At 37.7% G+C, this 16,787-nt stretch overlaps 1 protein-coding gene across 6 annotated transcripts in view; it reads right to left on the minus strand.

The window, feature by feature from the left end:
• POU2F1 (POU class 2 homeobox 1) overlaps window positions 1-16,787 on the minus strand; it is a 191,029-nt gene that overhangs the window by 14,554 nt on the left and 159,688 nt on the right. For all 6 annotated transcript variants that reach the window (XM_073804711.1, XM_073804723.1, XM_019952709.3 and 3 more), the window contains exons 14-15: window positions 3,146-3,491; window positions 2,288-2,376 (exon numbers count right to left, since the gene is read on the minus strand). In XM_073804711.1, the coding sequence (XP_073660812.1) occupies window positions 2,288-2,376; window positions 3,146-3,491 (435 nt within the window). The remainder of the gene's footprint in view (window positions 1-2,287; window positions 2,377-3,145; window positions 3,492-16,787) is intronic.

Genomic DNA, 16,787 nt, shown 5'->3' on the forward strand with positions numbered 1-16,787 from the left:
CTTGAAATCTCAACTTTATTCCATCTACCTGGAAATATTTGTTAAATCCAATAATTTTGTTTTTAATGAAGATCACTGCCTTTAGATTACCTCCATTCAAAAAACAAACTAGCTACAGAGATTAAGGCGTTAAAATATAGTTAGCTTTTATCAAACCAACTGGCATTACTGATAAATTTGAGTACTTCATAGTGTGATATACAAGATAAAAACTGTCTTTCGAAAAGACTTTAGTTCTAAAATAAGTTATATATTAACAAATAAAGTATAAGGTGTGATTCGTTTCTTACTTCAAAACATTTCATTTCTATGACCTGCACAAAGGAGAATGATGAGTCTCTGTAGGAGGAAAGCAGAGCTATACCGATGCAGGTGGGTTCTAAGCTTAGGACTTGCTTTAACATGTAAGAATTTTTCTGTGATGCTGTTGCTTCTCCTTCATCATCAAAATTTTCATTAAAATAATTGGGCACTCTAATATCTTTTCCTGTATCTGACAACCCCCCACAATCCCCTCACTCACATAACCACATCCTCACATGTATATTTGAGGCACATGTATTTCCTAGTGGCATTAAAAATGATTGATTTCTTACATAATATATAAAGAAAGAGAGGAGCTGAGGGAATGTCCTTGACTTTGAACATGATGACACAAAGAGTACAGAACAGTGAGTCTTGGTGCAGCTTGACGTTTTCTGAGATTCCAGGCTTAGGGTCACAGTCCAGTTCTAGATCTTCCCAGAGAGTACCTGTTCTGTACTCAGTTATGCCCTATGGAAGGCATCTTGCCTTTTTAGTATCACTACAGAGGTACACCAGAGGTACACCGAAATGCAAGAGAAAACGTGATTTATCACAAATCTTACTCCAAAAAGAAATCCTTTTATAATAAAAGCTTTACAGATCTAACCATCAATTTCACATATGATTTAGTCAATGAGAAAGTCAATATAATGTAAGGTAATCTAGGTCATGTTTTAGATTTGTCCGGAACTAATATTGTCTACAGTATACTGTAGAGATATCATCCATGAAACACTAATTTTTTTTTTTTTTTTTTGCGGTACGCAGGCCTCTCACTGTGTGGCCTCTCCTGTTGCGAAGCACAGGCTCCGGACGCGCAGACTCAGCGGCCATGGCTCACGGGCCCAGCCGCTCCGCGGCATGTGGGATCTTCCCGGACCGGGGCATGAACCCGTGACCCCTGCATCAGCAGGCGGACTCTCAGCCACTGCGCTACCAGGGAAGGCCGAAACACTAATCTTTTTTTTTTTCATTTCTTAATTTATTTATTTTTTTTCATTTCTTAGTTAATTTCTTCTTTTATTTATTTATTTTTCATCGAAACACTAATCTTAATTGAAGTTTGCTAACAGCTTATTTTTGGCCCCAAGAACTCTCATTTAAGCCCAAATTATTTTAAGAAAAATTTCTCAGATCAATATAGTGATATCTCAAAGTGTTTCCTTGAATCACGTAACAGCAAGCATCTTCAAACACAAAGCTCAGACGTTAAACAAATCAAACCCTTCAATACATAGAATGAGTGGATTTAGACTCATTTTAGACTGGATAGCATGCTAAGGCCAAAAGGGACCCATCTGGGCTTGGAAAAGAGACATTAAAATCCAAGAGAATATATGCTCTATAATGATGGGGATATACAAAGGGAAGAACCTAACAAGAATTAAAAGTACTCCTGAAGTCTGCACGATGTGCTCCAATGTTAATTTGTTATAGGGCCTTCTTGTATAAGGCTCTCTTAGGGGCGGGGGTGGGGACTGGAGAATTTTTCTTGGTCAAGTTTGCCTGGGGATGGGTCTTGGATGACTATTTAGATAAATGTAGGAGGAAATTCTGCCTCCAAGTCTATTTACATAAGAAGATAAATATCAGCATTAAAGTCCTTGTTTCTTTCTTTCTTTCTTTCTTTCTTTTTGGCCACACCATGCAGCATGTGGGATCTTAGTTCCCTGACCAGGGATAGGACACCCGCACCCCCTATAGTGGAAGCTCGGAGTCGTAACCGCTGGCCTGCCAGGGAAGTCTCAGTCCTGGTTTCTTAATACACCAAACTAAGTATATTTCCTGTTCTTACAGACCGACACCTATATTTCTCTTACAAAGCTGTTTACAAGGACACATTCTTGGTCCTCAGGTTAGCGAGCATTATCAATTCAACTATCTCTTCCCATCACTTTCACCTCTAGCAAAGCAGACTTCCACCATTAAAAAAAAAAAAAAAAAAAAAAAAAGGCTAAGTAAGGAAAAAAATTCTACTGACCTTGAATAGTTGCCAGTGTACTGTTGCTCATCAGAGCTGGGCTGAGAGCACCACCCAGGGTCCCTGGATTGAGACTGAGTAAGGCACCTCTGAAAGTACAAAAGAACAGTCACTTTATTACAATGTAGATGCCTGTGTCAGTTTGACAACATACTCAAATGGATAAGAAAAAGGAAAATACAACTGGGGAAGTATATGGAAATATGTTACTCTCTTTACACTCTTACATGGTGTGGTTAGTACTTCCAAGTTACTGCTTTCTTTGACGCTCACTTGTACAAAGCAAAACGAGGTTATGGTCCACACAGAATGTAAAACTTGCAGTCATTTTTACTCTTTGAATTACTTCATTCTCCTTTTTTCCAAAACAAAAGGGAAAAAATGCCAGAGAAAGGAATATATTTACGAAGTAATTCTTATTTGTTTCATGGTAATATAAAATTAGGAATCCTATGACTGTATCTCTTATTTATGTTTGAGAATTAGAAAGCAGACAGTTCAGAGATTAATGGAGAAAGCATAAGAATAAAGAGTCAGGAATCCTGGGCTTTCTTCCTGGTCCCATCACTCAGGTATAATCAGTGGCCTGGTGTTCTGTATCTTCATCTAGAAATAAAGGTATGACTACTGTCCTTCCAGAGTGTTAAGAAACTTAATTCCAACCATAATCAAAATCCTTGTGCTACTACTATAGAGCAACCCATTTCAAAGAGATTATGGCTTTAAAGGATTTTTTGTTTTTGTTTTTTGTCTTTTTTTGCACTTAAGATAGTGATGAAAAAGTATTCGCTATAAGTTACTCCAGGGATGACCTCCTAGCTGTTTCTCAGATGTAAACAAGATGAGAAAGCACCTTACCCAGCTGCAAACTGTGAGGGTGCCATCAGGCCTGGGTTTAGTCCTGCAGCCGCAGCCATGGCAGCAAGACTGGCATTTGCTGGCAACTGTGCAGCTCCTTGGAGGGCAGCAGCTGCTGCTGTCTGCAACCCTGATGCTGTCACCATCACCTGGCTGGTCCCAAGAGGAGAGGACAAAGGAGTGGAGGTGGTGTGTGTTGTGCTGGTCTCACTGGCACTGGATGCCTCAGAGGTGGAGGCTGAGGCAGAGGGGGAGGGACTCAGAGAAGGGGAAGTGACTGCTGAGGAAGCTGGAGGCGCTGTGGAAATCACGGCTGCGGTGTTGTTGGAGGTGGTGTCTGTAGTGCCTGAAAAGGGAATCATATTAGAAAGTGACCTTCTGTAAATGTTTTTGGAAGAATGGCTGCTTTATTCAACCATAATCTAGAATCAACTGAATAATTAATTTACCATCCAGTAACCTCTAAACATGTCCTTTTTTATTAACCGAGTTTAGTGTTTCTAGGGAAATTAACCACAAAAACAAACATTTTAAGAACCAAAGCCATGAACCTACTTTAAGAGGCAAGAGCAATAAAGTAACCATAAAACAAACAGGGAACACAGCTTTCCATTTCCAATTTCCTATTAAAAATGAAAAAAACACAGAAGCTCTAACTACAGAACACAACTGCTCTGGGGAAGAAATGTACAAGCAAAAAAATCCAAGCTTCTGAAAAGCATTTTCATTCAGAAATCTCCTTAGTAGTCTCTATAGAAAAATCAAAACAAAGCAATGAAATCAAGAAAAATTAAAAGTTACACATTTTTCTCAAATAAGTGTCAATAACATGTACAGAAACAGTATGAAAATAACTAAAGGCATATGTCCAGATGCCTTTTTTTTTAATTTTTAAAAGTTTATTAAAAAACAAAACATAATGGTACAAAAGGTTGAAAGTAAAAGAACTGGAAAAGATATACTGTGCAAATATAAACTAAAAGGAAATTATATAATAACAGATACAGTAGACTTGAAAGCAAAAGCATTACTAGAAATAAAAAAGGGCACTTCATATCAACAAGACCAATTTACCAGGAAGTTTTAAATTTGTATGTACTTAACTTCAAATTATATAGAGCAACAGAGCTACAAGGAAAAATTAGACAAATTCACTATCATAATAGGAGATTTAACATACTGCTGTCATTCACTGATAGAGGATAACTCTTTCAGAACCAGTAGACCACCCCCCCAAAAAATTAGTAAGGATATAAAAAACTTAAATAACGTGAGCAGCAAATTTGATTCAACACGCAGATATATAGTCACTATACTCCAAAACTTTAAATTACAAATTATTTTCAAGCACGCTTGGAACATTTTTAAAACTGACCATACTGTGCTATAAGGCAAATTTTAACAAATTTCAAAGTATTAAAATTATACAAACTGTGTTTCTTGACTTGCAGTTAAGCTACAAATCAGTAACAAAAAAGTAACCAGAAGTTATGAAATACACTACTTCTAAGTAACCCCCCAAAAAACAAATCACAATTGGAGTTAGAAAATAATTTGAACTGAATGATAATAAAACTATTACATACCAAACTTGGATGTGACTAAACCTGTGCTTACAGGAAAATGTATAGTCTTTTTTTTTCCAAGGTAACAGTAGTGTTTTTTTTTTTAATTGCACACGTCTATAAACCTAATAAATAGGTTTTCTCTAATTTTTTTTATACAGCAGGTTCTTATTAGTCATCAATTTTATACACATCAGTGTGTACATGTCAATCCCAATCGCCCAATTCATCACACCCCACCCCACCCCCGCCGCTGCTTTCCCCCCTTGGTGTTCCTACGTTTGTTCTCTACATCTGTGTCTCAATTTCTGCCCTGCAAACCGGTTCATCTCTACCATTTTTCTAGGTTCCACATATATGCATTAATATACGACATTTGTTTTTCTCTTTCTGACTTACTTCACTCTGTATGACAGTCTCTAGATCCATCTACGTCTCAACAAATGACCCAATTTCATTCCTTTTTATGGCTGAGTAATATTCCATTGTATATATGTACCACATCTTCTTTACCCATGCATCTGTCAATGGGCATTTAGGTTGCTTCCATGACCTGGCTATTGTAAATAGTGCTGCAATGAACATTGGGGTGCATGTGTCTTTTTGAATTATGGTTTTCTCTGGGTATATGCCCAGTAGTGGGACTGCTGGATCATATGGTAATTCTATTTTTAGTTTTTTAAGGAACCTCCATACTGTTCTCCCTAGCGGCTGTATCAATTTACATTCCCACCAACAGTGCAAGAGGGTTCCCTTTTCTCCACACCCTCTCCAGCATTTGTTGTTTGTAGATTTTCTGATGATGCCCATTCTAACTGGTGTGAGGTGGTACCTCATTGTAATTTTGATTTGCATTTCTCTAATAATTAGTGATGTTGAGCAGCTTTTCATGTGCTTCTTGGCCATCTGTATATCTCCTTTGGAGAAATGTCTGTTTAGGTCTTCTGCCCATTTTTGGATTGGGTTATTTGTTTTTTTAATATTGAGCTGCATGAACTGTTTATATATTTTGGAGATTAATCCTTTGTCCGTTGATTCGTTTGCAAATACCTTCTCCCATTCTAAGGGTCAGATGCCTTCTTTGCATTAAAAAATTTAAGTGGCTATTGGGTAATGAAAATCAGCTCTCAAAAAGTCTATTGTGGTAAACATTTTCTTCTTCTTTTTTTTTTGGCCGTGCCACACACCTTGCGGGATCTTAGTTCCCCAATCAGGGATTGAATCCGGGGCCCCAGCAGTGAAAGCACCAAGTCCTAACCACTGGACCACCAGAGAATTCCCAACATTTTCTTATTTGAGGAAACAAAAACATACAATGATATTATGATTCTCATAAAATTTAGTATGAAAAATGAAGATCTAGAAAATTGTTCTTTGAGAGGCCTAAAAAAAAATCAAAATGCCAAAATTTCTTTTTGTTGTAAGGAGAACAAACATTTGAATACAAATAACTAACTGACATTAAAAATATCACTGACAGCTAAAACACATTCACTGAAATGGTTTACTATTATAGATGAATATTGTCCAACAGAAATACAGTACATATGTAATTAAATTTTCTAGTAGTCCCATTGAAAATAGTAAAAAGAAAGAGGTGAAATTAGTTTTAATATTATGCTCTATTTAACCCAGTATATTCCAAATATATTTCAACATAAAATCAATATTTTAAAAATTTAATGAGTTTTTTTCATACTAAGCTTTGAAAAGCAAATCTCAATTTGAACTAGCCACATCTTACATGTATAAAAGCCATGAGGCTAGTGCTTACCAGATTGTATGGCACAGGTCTAAAATATCTCTAGAAGTTAGGCCTAGTGCTACTTAAAGAATATCAAGTCGGGCTTCCCTGGTGGCGCAATGGTTGAGAGTCCGCCTGCCAATTCAGGGGACAGGGGTTCGTGCCCCGGTCCAGGAAGATCCCACATGCCGCGAAATGGCTGGGCCCGTGAGCCATGGCCGCGGAACCTGTGCTCCGCAACGGGAGAGGTCACAACGGTGAGAGGCCCGCGTACCGCAAAAAAAAAAAAAAAAGAATATCAAGTCCCTTTGCCTAAAGCAGAAATAACTGATAAGGCATAGGATAGATAAAGAAGATGCCAACTATTCCCAATGAGCTGTAATTTTGATGCTATCTAACATCATCAAAGTACAGAACAGGCCCTCTTACTTCAGTAATCAGTAAATGCTACATACAAAAAAACCGGTTGCCTAAACTAGCTGGAACTTCATTTAGCGAAAGTCACTATGTTCTAGGATATAATCAACCACATATATGTGTAGAGCAGAACCTAAGTGGTATTTTCTCAAGATAGAGAACTGAAAAAGACCAAAAACATCTATAAATTTTCAATATAATACTTCTATGAGGTATAAAAGACTTCAGAGATGAAAGAAGAACTAGACCAATCAAAATAAGTATTTCAAACCTATAAGCATATTGGAAAAAAGATCTATGTAAAAGAACCTTCTTTGTGATAAAATCTAACGCTAAGGCGTAGAAGATTCTCTTCTCTCATAATAGTTGTATTAAAAATTCAGGCAGTTTTGTTCTTTTAAAATCTATTTTGAAGCCTTCTTCTGGTCTATACTAAGAATACCTAGAATTCATCTCTCATTTTAACTGTTAAGGAAATGTTTCTTTCACATATTGCAGAGCTGGGAGAAAATTAGACACCATCTATTTCAGTACTGACTCTACTTTTCCCACCTCCTATCATGCTACACAAAAGGGTTATGTGGTCTCTGAATTAATCAGGTAAACATATCTTTCTTACTGTTAAGTGAAAAGGGAGGATTTACTCCTTTTTCTGTCCCTCTCAAAAATATAAATAAGATGATTCCCTCTTGACTGCTGCTGTTCCAAAGTACAATTACATCTTTGTGGATATTATTAATCATAGTTTCATTATTCAGTTCTAAATCTATCAGACCAATTTATATCACTGAGCTATTGATGCTGTGTTGGGTCCTATATGTTTGGCAGATTCATACATACTTTTTCACTTTGACACTCTTTTCCTAAGACCTGCCCCCTGTTCTATAGAAAGGTATATATCTTCTCTCATTTCTCTTCTACTGCTAGTAAATTTCAATATAATTTCAACCTTTTCTTGACCAATTTTTCAGCTTATCTAACCTGATTTCACTTACGGGCACTACTTTCTTTTCAAACTTCTGAAATGAACTTGAGGTCAAAGGCTTAAAGTAGCCTTTTCTTCACTCTCCACTGCCATTTTCAGACCATTCGGTATCACTTTCTTAAAATCCCGCATATATACAAAGAAAATCCCATTAATTTCATCAGTGAATTTAACCTGGGCTAAGAGATGATGACTCCAGAAACCATTCAAAGTAGCTCTTTCTGGTTGTTATCCTCCAACCACATTCTAGGTGTCTTCAATATGAATGTCATATGAGCACTAGAGTATAATAATGGGATTTTCAAATGAATTCTCCCAGTGAATCACCTCTTAATCAATATATATCTTTTATCTATATTCTTGGCAACTTAATTACTTGGGCAACTTTGATCAGGGAAGTGATGCCTGCTGAGCTTTCGCGTCCTCAGCAACAGAATTAGACGCCATCACCACCTCACAAGGTTAGTAGGAAGTTACGTGCAAGAATATAGTGTGTGGCACAACCTCCTGTTTCCCACCTCATCCTTTTTAATTGAAAAAAATTTTTTTTAATTATTGAAGTATAGTTGATTTACAGTACTGTGTTAGTTTCAGGTGTACAGCAAAGTGACTTAGTTGTATGTGTGTGTGTATATATATATATTCTTTTCCAGATTCTTTTCCATTATAGTTTATTACAAGATATTGAACATAGTTCCCTGGGCTAGACAGTAAATTGTTGTTGTTTATCTATCCTACAATGGCTTGTATCTGCCAATCCTTTTCTCTGTATCGTTCCAATTTTAGTGTATGTGCTGCCAAAGTGAGCACCCACCTCACCCTTTTTAAAAAATAGATTTAGTGAGGAACAATCTGTATGCCATAAAATTCACCCAATTTAAGTGTAAAATTCAATGATTTTTAATATATTGACAGAGTGGTACACCCACCACCCCAATCTAGTGTATGACTAAAAAAGATCCCTTGTGCCTATTTGCAGTCACACCTGTTCCCACCTACAGCCTCCAGTCACCTGCTTTTTGTATCTGTAGATTTACCTTTCCCAGACATGTCACATAAATGGAATCATACAATTTGCAGTCTTTTGCATCTAGCTTTCTTCAGTTAGCATACTGCTTTCAAGGTTTATCCATGTTGTAGCATGAACCAATACTTCCTTCCGGCTGAAAAGTGTTACACTACATGGATAGACCACATGGTGTTTAATTCATTCATCAATTGATGGGCAATGGCTTGTTTCCAGTTTTGTGGTTTTTTTTTTTTAATTAGTTAATTAAATAATTAATTTTTGCCTGTATTGGGTCTTCATTGTTCAGGCTTTCTCTAGTTGCGGCGAGCGGGGGCTACTCTTCGTTGCGGTGCACGGGCTTCTCATTGCAGTGGCTTCTCTTATTGTGGAGCACAGGCTCTAGGTGCGTGGGCTTCAGTAGTTGCGGTAGCTCAGTACATGTGGTACCGTTGGTACCGTTGCGGTGCACGAGCTCAGTAGCTGTGGCTCATGGGCTCTAGAGCACAGGCTCAGTAGTTGTGGCGCACGGGCTTAGTTGCTCCACGGCATGTGGGATCTTCCTGGACCAGGGCTCGAACCGGTGTCCCCTGCATTGGCAGGTGGATTCTTAACCACTGCACCACCAGGGAAGTCTCTCCAGTTTTTGATTATTATGAATAATGCTGTTATGATAATTTGTGTAAAAGTTTTTGTGGAAATGTTTTCATTTCTCTTGGGGGAAATGTCGGGTGGGATGGTAATTTTATGTGTAAAGTTTAAAGACAATGCCGAAGTGTCTTCCAAAGTGGCTGTATCATTTTACATTCCCACCAGCGAAGCATGAAGGTTTCAGTTTCTCCACATCCTTGCCAAGACTTATTATTTTTGGTCTTCTTGATTATAGCCATTCTATTGAGTATGAAGTAGTATCTCATTATGATTTTATTTTTTTTTATATGAAAACATTTATTATATTCAAAAGATAAATTTATAATATGTTACACATGAAAAACCTACAAAGCTCCTATGTAGGACAGCTTCTTAGAACATAAAGGTAATTTAAAATTACTATGAATGTACAACATTTTATAGTATAAGCTTCTGTCTGTTTGAACAATGTAATGATTTTTATTTATGATTAAAACAAGATTCTGCAGTAGTCATCTCTGTAGCTATACAGTGACAGCACTCTGCTGAGCAATAATGTTGAACATCTTTTCATGTGCTTATTAGTCATTCCTATATCTTCTTTGGTATAATGTATATTAAAATCTTTTGCCCCTTTACAATACTAAGTTGCCTGTATTCTTACTATTGAATTTTAAGAATTCTTTATATGTTCTAGATATAATTCCTTTATCAGATATATGATTTACAAATGGAATATCTCTCCATTCATTTTTCTAGAGAGTTTGAGAGAGTATATTTATTTTGTATCTTGCAACAACACTGAATTCATTACTAGTTCTAGTAGGCTTTTGGGTGTGTGAATTCCTTGAGAATTTTATACATATAGGATAATGAAAACAAAGACAGTTTTAACTTCTCCCCTTCCAAACTGGATGTTTAAAATTTTTTTCCATTATTAAGTTGACTATAACCTCTACTACAATGCTAATTAGAAGTCTGCTAGAGCAAACATTCTTGCTTTATTCCCAATCTTAGTGGGGGGAAAGCATTCAGTCTTTCTCCATTTAGTATGCTGTTACCTGGAGGCTTTTTAGTAGATGCTCTTTATCAGGTTAGGAAGTCCCCTTCTATTCCAGGTTTTTATCATGAATGGGTGTTGGATTTTGTCAAATGCTTTTTCTATATCTAGTGAGATGATCATGAGGTTTTGGTCCTTTCTTCTATTACTATGGTGTACTACATTAATTTATGTTCAGTTATTAAATCAACTTTACATTCCTGGGATAATCCCTTGGTCATAATGTATAATCTTTTTTATATGTTGCTGGATTTGATTTGCTAAGATTTTGTTGAGGATTTTTGTGTACATTTTCATGAGGGATATGGGTTCATAATCTTTTTCTTGTGATAACTTTGTCTGGCTTTAGAATCAAGGTAATATTGACTTCATACAATGAGTTGTTCCTCCTCCTCTATCTTCTGGAAGAGACTGCTAAGGTTAATTCTTATTTCTTTGTGAAATATCTGCTAAGAGTTCACTGCTAAAGCCCTCTGAGTCCAGGCATTTCTTTTTGATTCACTTACTTTACTTGTTTTAGGTCTTTTAAAGGTTTTCTATTTCTTTCTGAGTCAGTTTTGGTAATTTGAGTCTCAGAATTTGTCCATTTCACCTAAGTTGCCTAATTTTGGGGGGCAAAAACTTGTTCATAATATTCCAGAATGCTGCATGAGGTAGCAATTCCATTCTTAAATATATACCCAAGAGAACTGAAAACAAATAACCACATAAAAACTTGTATTGAGCTTTGTGATGACCTAGAGGGTGGGATAGGGAGGGTGGGAGGGAGGCTCCAGAGGGAGGGGATATGGGGATATATGTATATGTATAGCTGATTCACTTTGTTGTACAGCAGAAACTAACACAACACTGTAAAGCAATTATACTCCAATAAAGATACAAAAAAACAAACAAACTTGTATTGATACATGCATACTCATAGCAACAGTATTCAAAATGGCCCCAAACTGGAAGCAACTCAAATGTCCATCAACTCCGGAATAATAAACAAAGTATGGTATATCCATGGAATGAAATATCACTCAACTATTAAAAGGAATGAAGTTCCAATATACTCTGCAACATGGATAAACCTTGGAAATACGCTAAATGTAAGAAGCCAGACACAGAGGGTCATATATTACATGATTCCATTTATATGAAATGTCTGAGACAGGTAGATTCATAGAGACAGAGTAAGTAAGGGGAGAAGTGAATGGGGAGAGACTGATAATGGTTATGGGATTGCATACAGTTCATTGTGAAACACTACTTTGGAAAAAGAACTGGAGGCAGAGCTTGTTTAGTTGAGGTTTTTTTTTTTTTTGCGGTACGCGGGCATCTCACTGTCGTGGCCTCTCCCGTTGCGGAGCACAGGCTCCGGACGCGCAGGCTCAGTGGCCATGGCTCACGGGCCCAGCCGCTCCACGGCATGTGGGATCCTCTCGGACCAGGGCACGAACCCGCGTCCCCTGCACTGGCAGGCGGACTCTCAACCACTGCGTCACCAGGGAAGCCCTAGTTGAGATTATTAAAGGCTGTGGAATTTTTGCAAGTTCTTAAGACACAGAAGAATACATATCTTTCTGGAGCAGTACAGTCTTGATCATTCATTTTCTATCGTAGAAAAGTTTACCAGGTACAGCCACTATGGAAAACAGTATGGAGGTTCCTCAGAAAACTAAAATACCATATGATCCAGCAATCCACTCCTGGGAATATACCTAGAGAAAACTATAATTCAAAAAGATACATAGGCTTCCCTGGTGGCGCAGTGGTTGGGAGTCTGCCTGCCAATGTGGGGACATGGGTTCGAGCCCAGGTCGGGGAGGATCCTGCATGCTGCGAAGCAACTAAGCCTGTGCACCATGGCTGCTGAGCCTGCACTCTAGAGCCCATGAGCCACAACTACTGAGCCCGCGTTCCACAACTTGAGGCCCGCACACCTAGAGCCCATGATCCACAACAAGAGAGGCCACCGCACCGCAATGAGGAGTGGCCCCTGCTCACTGCAACTAGAGAGCCCGCGTGCAGCAACAAGGATCCAACGCAGCCAAAAAAAAAAAAAAAAAGATACATGCACCCCGTGTTCATAGATAGCAGCACTGTTCACAATAGCTAAAACATGGAAACAACCTAAATGTCCATTGACAGATTACTGGATAAAGAAGATGTGGTACATATACACAATAGAATACTACTCAGCCATAAAAAAGAATGAAATAACGCCATGTGCAGCAACATAGATGTAACCAGAAATTACCATACTAAGTGAAGTAAGTCAGAAAGAGAAAGACAAATACCATATGATATCACTTACATGTGGAATCTAAAATTTGGCACAAATGAACCTATCTACAGAACAGAAACTGACTCATAGACACAGAGAACAGACTTGTGGTTGCTGAGGGGGATGGGGGAGGGAGAGGGATAGACTGGGAGTTTGGGGTTGGTAGATGCAAACTATTACATTTGGGATGGATAAACAACAAGGTCCTAATGTAGAGCACAGGGAACTATACTGAATATCCTGTGATAAACCATAATGAAAAAGAATATAAAAAAAGCATGTCTCGGCTTCCCTGGTGGCGCAGTGGTTGAGAGTCCACCTGCCGATGCAGGGGACATGGGTTCGTGCCCCGGTCCAGGAAGATTCCCACATGCCATGGAGCGGCTGGGCCCGTGAGCCATGGCCGCTGAACCTGCGCGTCCGGAGCCTGTGCTCCGCAACGGGAGAGGCCACAACACTGAGAGGCCCGCGTACCGCAAAAAAAAAAGCATGTCTCTATGTGTATAACTGGGTCACTTTGCTGTACAGCAGATTGGCACAACGTTGTAAATCAACTATGCTATAATAAAAAAAGATTTAAAAAAATTAAAAAAGGGAAAAGTTTTACCAAGGACCTATTATGTCCCAAGCACTATGACAGATACTGGGAAAATAAAAAGGACCATGGCAATCACACAACACTTCTCTTAGAGGAGGGCAGACTAAGCGTATGTTTATTCCTTCATTTCTAAAATGCTATCCCAAAAGATGGTAAAGTAATAAAAAAGGGAGTGACAGCTCTGGGAGTGAGATTTCAGAGAACTTGAGAATTGATATATTTGCAGAAATGAGAAAGAGGTTAAAATTGGGTGGTAGAGAAACCAACCATGGTCCAGAAGGGCACAGTAGAAGACTACGATAGAGGTGGGAATTATTTACCCCAGTGGAGCCCTGAGGGGATTTCAAGCTCTGCGTTGTCAGTACTGAGGCAGGAGTAGGAAACAAGGGCAGAGAACAGGGTGACCAGACTTCACACACCAGCTCTGTCAGTGGGACTTTTCCTCCCCCCACCAGACTTATCACCTAAGCATTAACTAATGTCACCTACTACTCTTCAAAGAAAATAAAAATCTGAGTATGGAAGGTTACGAACTTTAGTGTAAGTGCTGGCATCCCTCTCATTTGAGGAAGGTGTAGGGTAGAGCCTGGTCTGCCTGTCTGCTTTCCACCCACAGGCCCTGAGCAAAGTCTGGCAGTTCTCTCCCCACATTCACAGCTCATAGCTCCCTTCCAATCAGGGGAAAGGATGCTGAGTAACAGAAGCTACACAAGGGCAGAAAAAATCTTACAAGCTACTGATATTAAGTACTAAGGCCTTGCATTCATCGGTATGACTAAATAATCAAAAATTAACAGACAATGAAAAAATCCACAGCACAAAAGAAATGGAACAAAATAAATAAGCAGAATTGAGGCCAGAAGAAGCAACTTAAATAAAATTCTAATTTGTACTGTATCTACAAATTAAAAATAGATTGCTATAAAAAGGTGGAATCAGAACAAAGAAACATTCTTAGAAATTAAAAATATGATTTTGGAAAAACATACAAATGACAACAATAAAAAATGAGAACACAGGAACAGTTAGATAAAATTCAGGATATATTTCCAAGAATGAAGTATAAAAAGTTAAAAAATGAAAAACACAAGAGAAAAGTTAGAGATATATAGGGCCAATTTAGAGAGTTTAAAGTCTGTTTAAAATATGTTCCAGAAATAAGGAAGAAAGACAAATTACCAGAGTTAAAGAAAGACATTAATTCAAATTGAAAACGCCCACTGAAGGCCAAGGAGGAGAAATTTAAAAGGCCCATGCCTTGATACCTTCTAGTGAAATTTCAGAACTCAAAGGATAACAAGATCCTTAAAGTTTACAGAGGGAAAAACAAATGATCAACAAATCGGAGTTAGACTGAAATCAGACTTTTCATTGGCAACACTGGATGCTAAAATACAACAGAGCAATACCTTCTAAGTTCAAAGGAAAAGTAATTTTGTACCTAAAATTCTATTACTGTACAAACTACAAATACTGTGAGGGCAAAATACTTTTCAGATATGCATGTACTTGGAAATTTTCCCTCCCACATAATCTTTCCAAATAAAGAAAAAAATTACTTGAGAGTGTGCACCAGGCAAAACAAAAAGGAATCAAAGGTAGAGGGAAAAAAAAAAAAAGAAAAAGGTAGAGGGAGACATGGGCTCTCAGAAATATTGGATCTAACTCAGGAACACAGTGAAAAGAAGTTAAAATAAGCAATTATAGGGATTCCAAGGAGAAAGTCTTCAGGAAGAAAGTAGATTGCATTAGATAAGCTGTATGATCAAGATACTGGATGTCTTTCATAAATAATATGAGTGAAAGAATATGCTACTTCTGTCAACTGAAAAAAAAAAAAAGCAACATAGAAATGTCAGAGGAAAAGAGGCTATAATAAGAAACTTATGGTCCAAATAGGAAAAAAATTAAAATGAGGCATGATTTTCAGCAACTGCTGACAAGAGGAAGAAAAGAAAATCCATTTGACACTGACTCTTTAACCTTCTCTTTCAAGGAGCAAGGTTTAAGTGTCATAAGATTACATTTTTCACCCTAATCATATGAGCTGTCCCTGAACGATATTTATACAAATGTAATATTATTGTACTCATTTTCTATCGCTATTTAACAAAGTACTACAAATTTAGCAGCGTAAAACAATTGATTCAACTTTGTTGTACAACAGAAACTAACACAGTATTGTGAAGCAATTACACTCCAATAAAGATCTATTTAAAAAATAAATAAAAAGAAAAAAAAAACCCACACATTTACTATCTCACAGTTTCTGTGGGTCAGGTGTGCAGGCACAGCCTAGCTGGTGCTCTGCAAGGCCACAATCAAGGGGTCAGCCAGACAGTTCCAGTCTGGAAGCATGACTGGGGAAGAATATGTTGCCAGGCTCACTTGGGTTGCTGGCAGAAATCATTCGGCAGAATCTGCTTGCTGCTCTAGACTAAGTGCCCAGCTTCTTTTTGGCTGTTGGCTGAAGGCCACCCTCAGCGCCTAGAGGTCATCCTCAGTACCCTGATTTGTGAGCTTCCTAACATGGTTGTTTATTTCTTACTTCATCAAACTGGTGAGGAGGGTCTCTAGAGTAAGTCTGGGAACAAGACGGAGTCTTACAAAATGTAATATAATCATGGAGTGACATCCTATCACCTTTGCCACATTTTATTGATGAGAAGCAAACTAAAGGCTCAGCCCACACTCAAGGGGAAAGGATTACACAAAGGCTTGAACACTAGGAGGTAGACACCATGGTGGGGGAGGGCCACCTTAGACTTTGTCTGTTACAATTATAAAGGCTGATTCTTTTTTTCTCTTAATTTAGATTTTTCAAGTGTTGAAACTTATTTGCTTCTGATCTAAACATTTTTCATTTTGCAACTTACTTTTTGTGTGTATATAAATTATTTTATTTTTTTAAATTTATTTTAAAAAATTTTATTGGAGTATAGTTGCTTTACAATGTTGTGTTAGTTTCCACTGTACAACAAAGTGAATCAGCTATACGTATACACATATCCCATCCTTTTCGGATTTCCTTCTCATTTAGGTCACCATAGAGCATGGAGGAGAGTTCTCTGTGCTATACACACATAGGTTCTCGTTAGTTACCTATTTTATACATAGTATCAGTAGTGTATATATGTCAATCCCACTCTCCCAATTCATATTGCCCCCTTCCTTCCCCCTTGGTATCCATACATTTGTTCTCTACGTCTGTGTCTCTACTTCTGCTTTGCAAACAAGATCATCTATACCTATAAGTGCTGATCATTAATTTAACATTTTTAGAGACTTCTGCCTTTGACCATAAGAGTAAATGATAGCAAACTTACCCTTACACTATAATAAGAATAGAGAAATATATGAGAAAATGT

This window comes from Tursiops truncatus, chromosome 1 (genome assembly GCF_011762595.2).
Source record: "Tursiops truncatus isolate mTurTru1 chromosome 1, mTurTru1.mat.Y, whole genome shotgun sequence".
In the NCBI taxonomy this organism is placed as follows: domain Eukaryota; kingdom Metazoa; phylum Chordata; class Mammalia; order Artiodactyla; family Delphinidae; genus Tursiops; species Tursiops truncatus.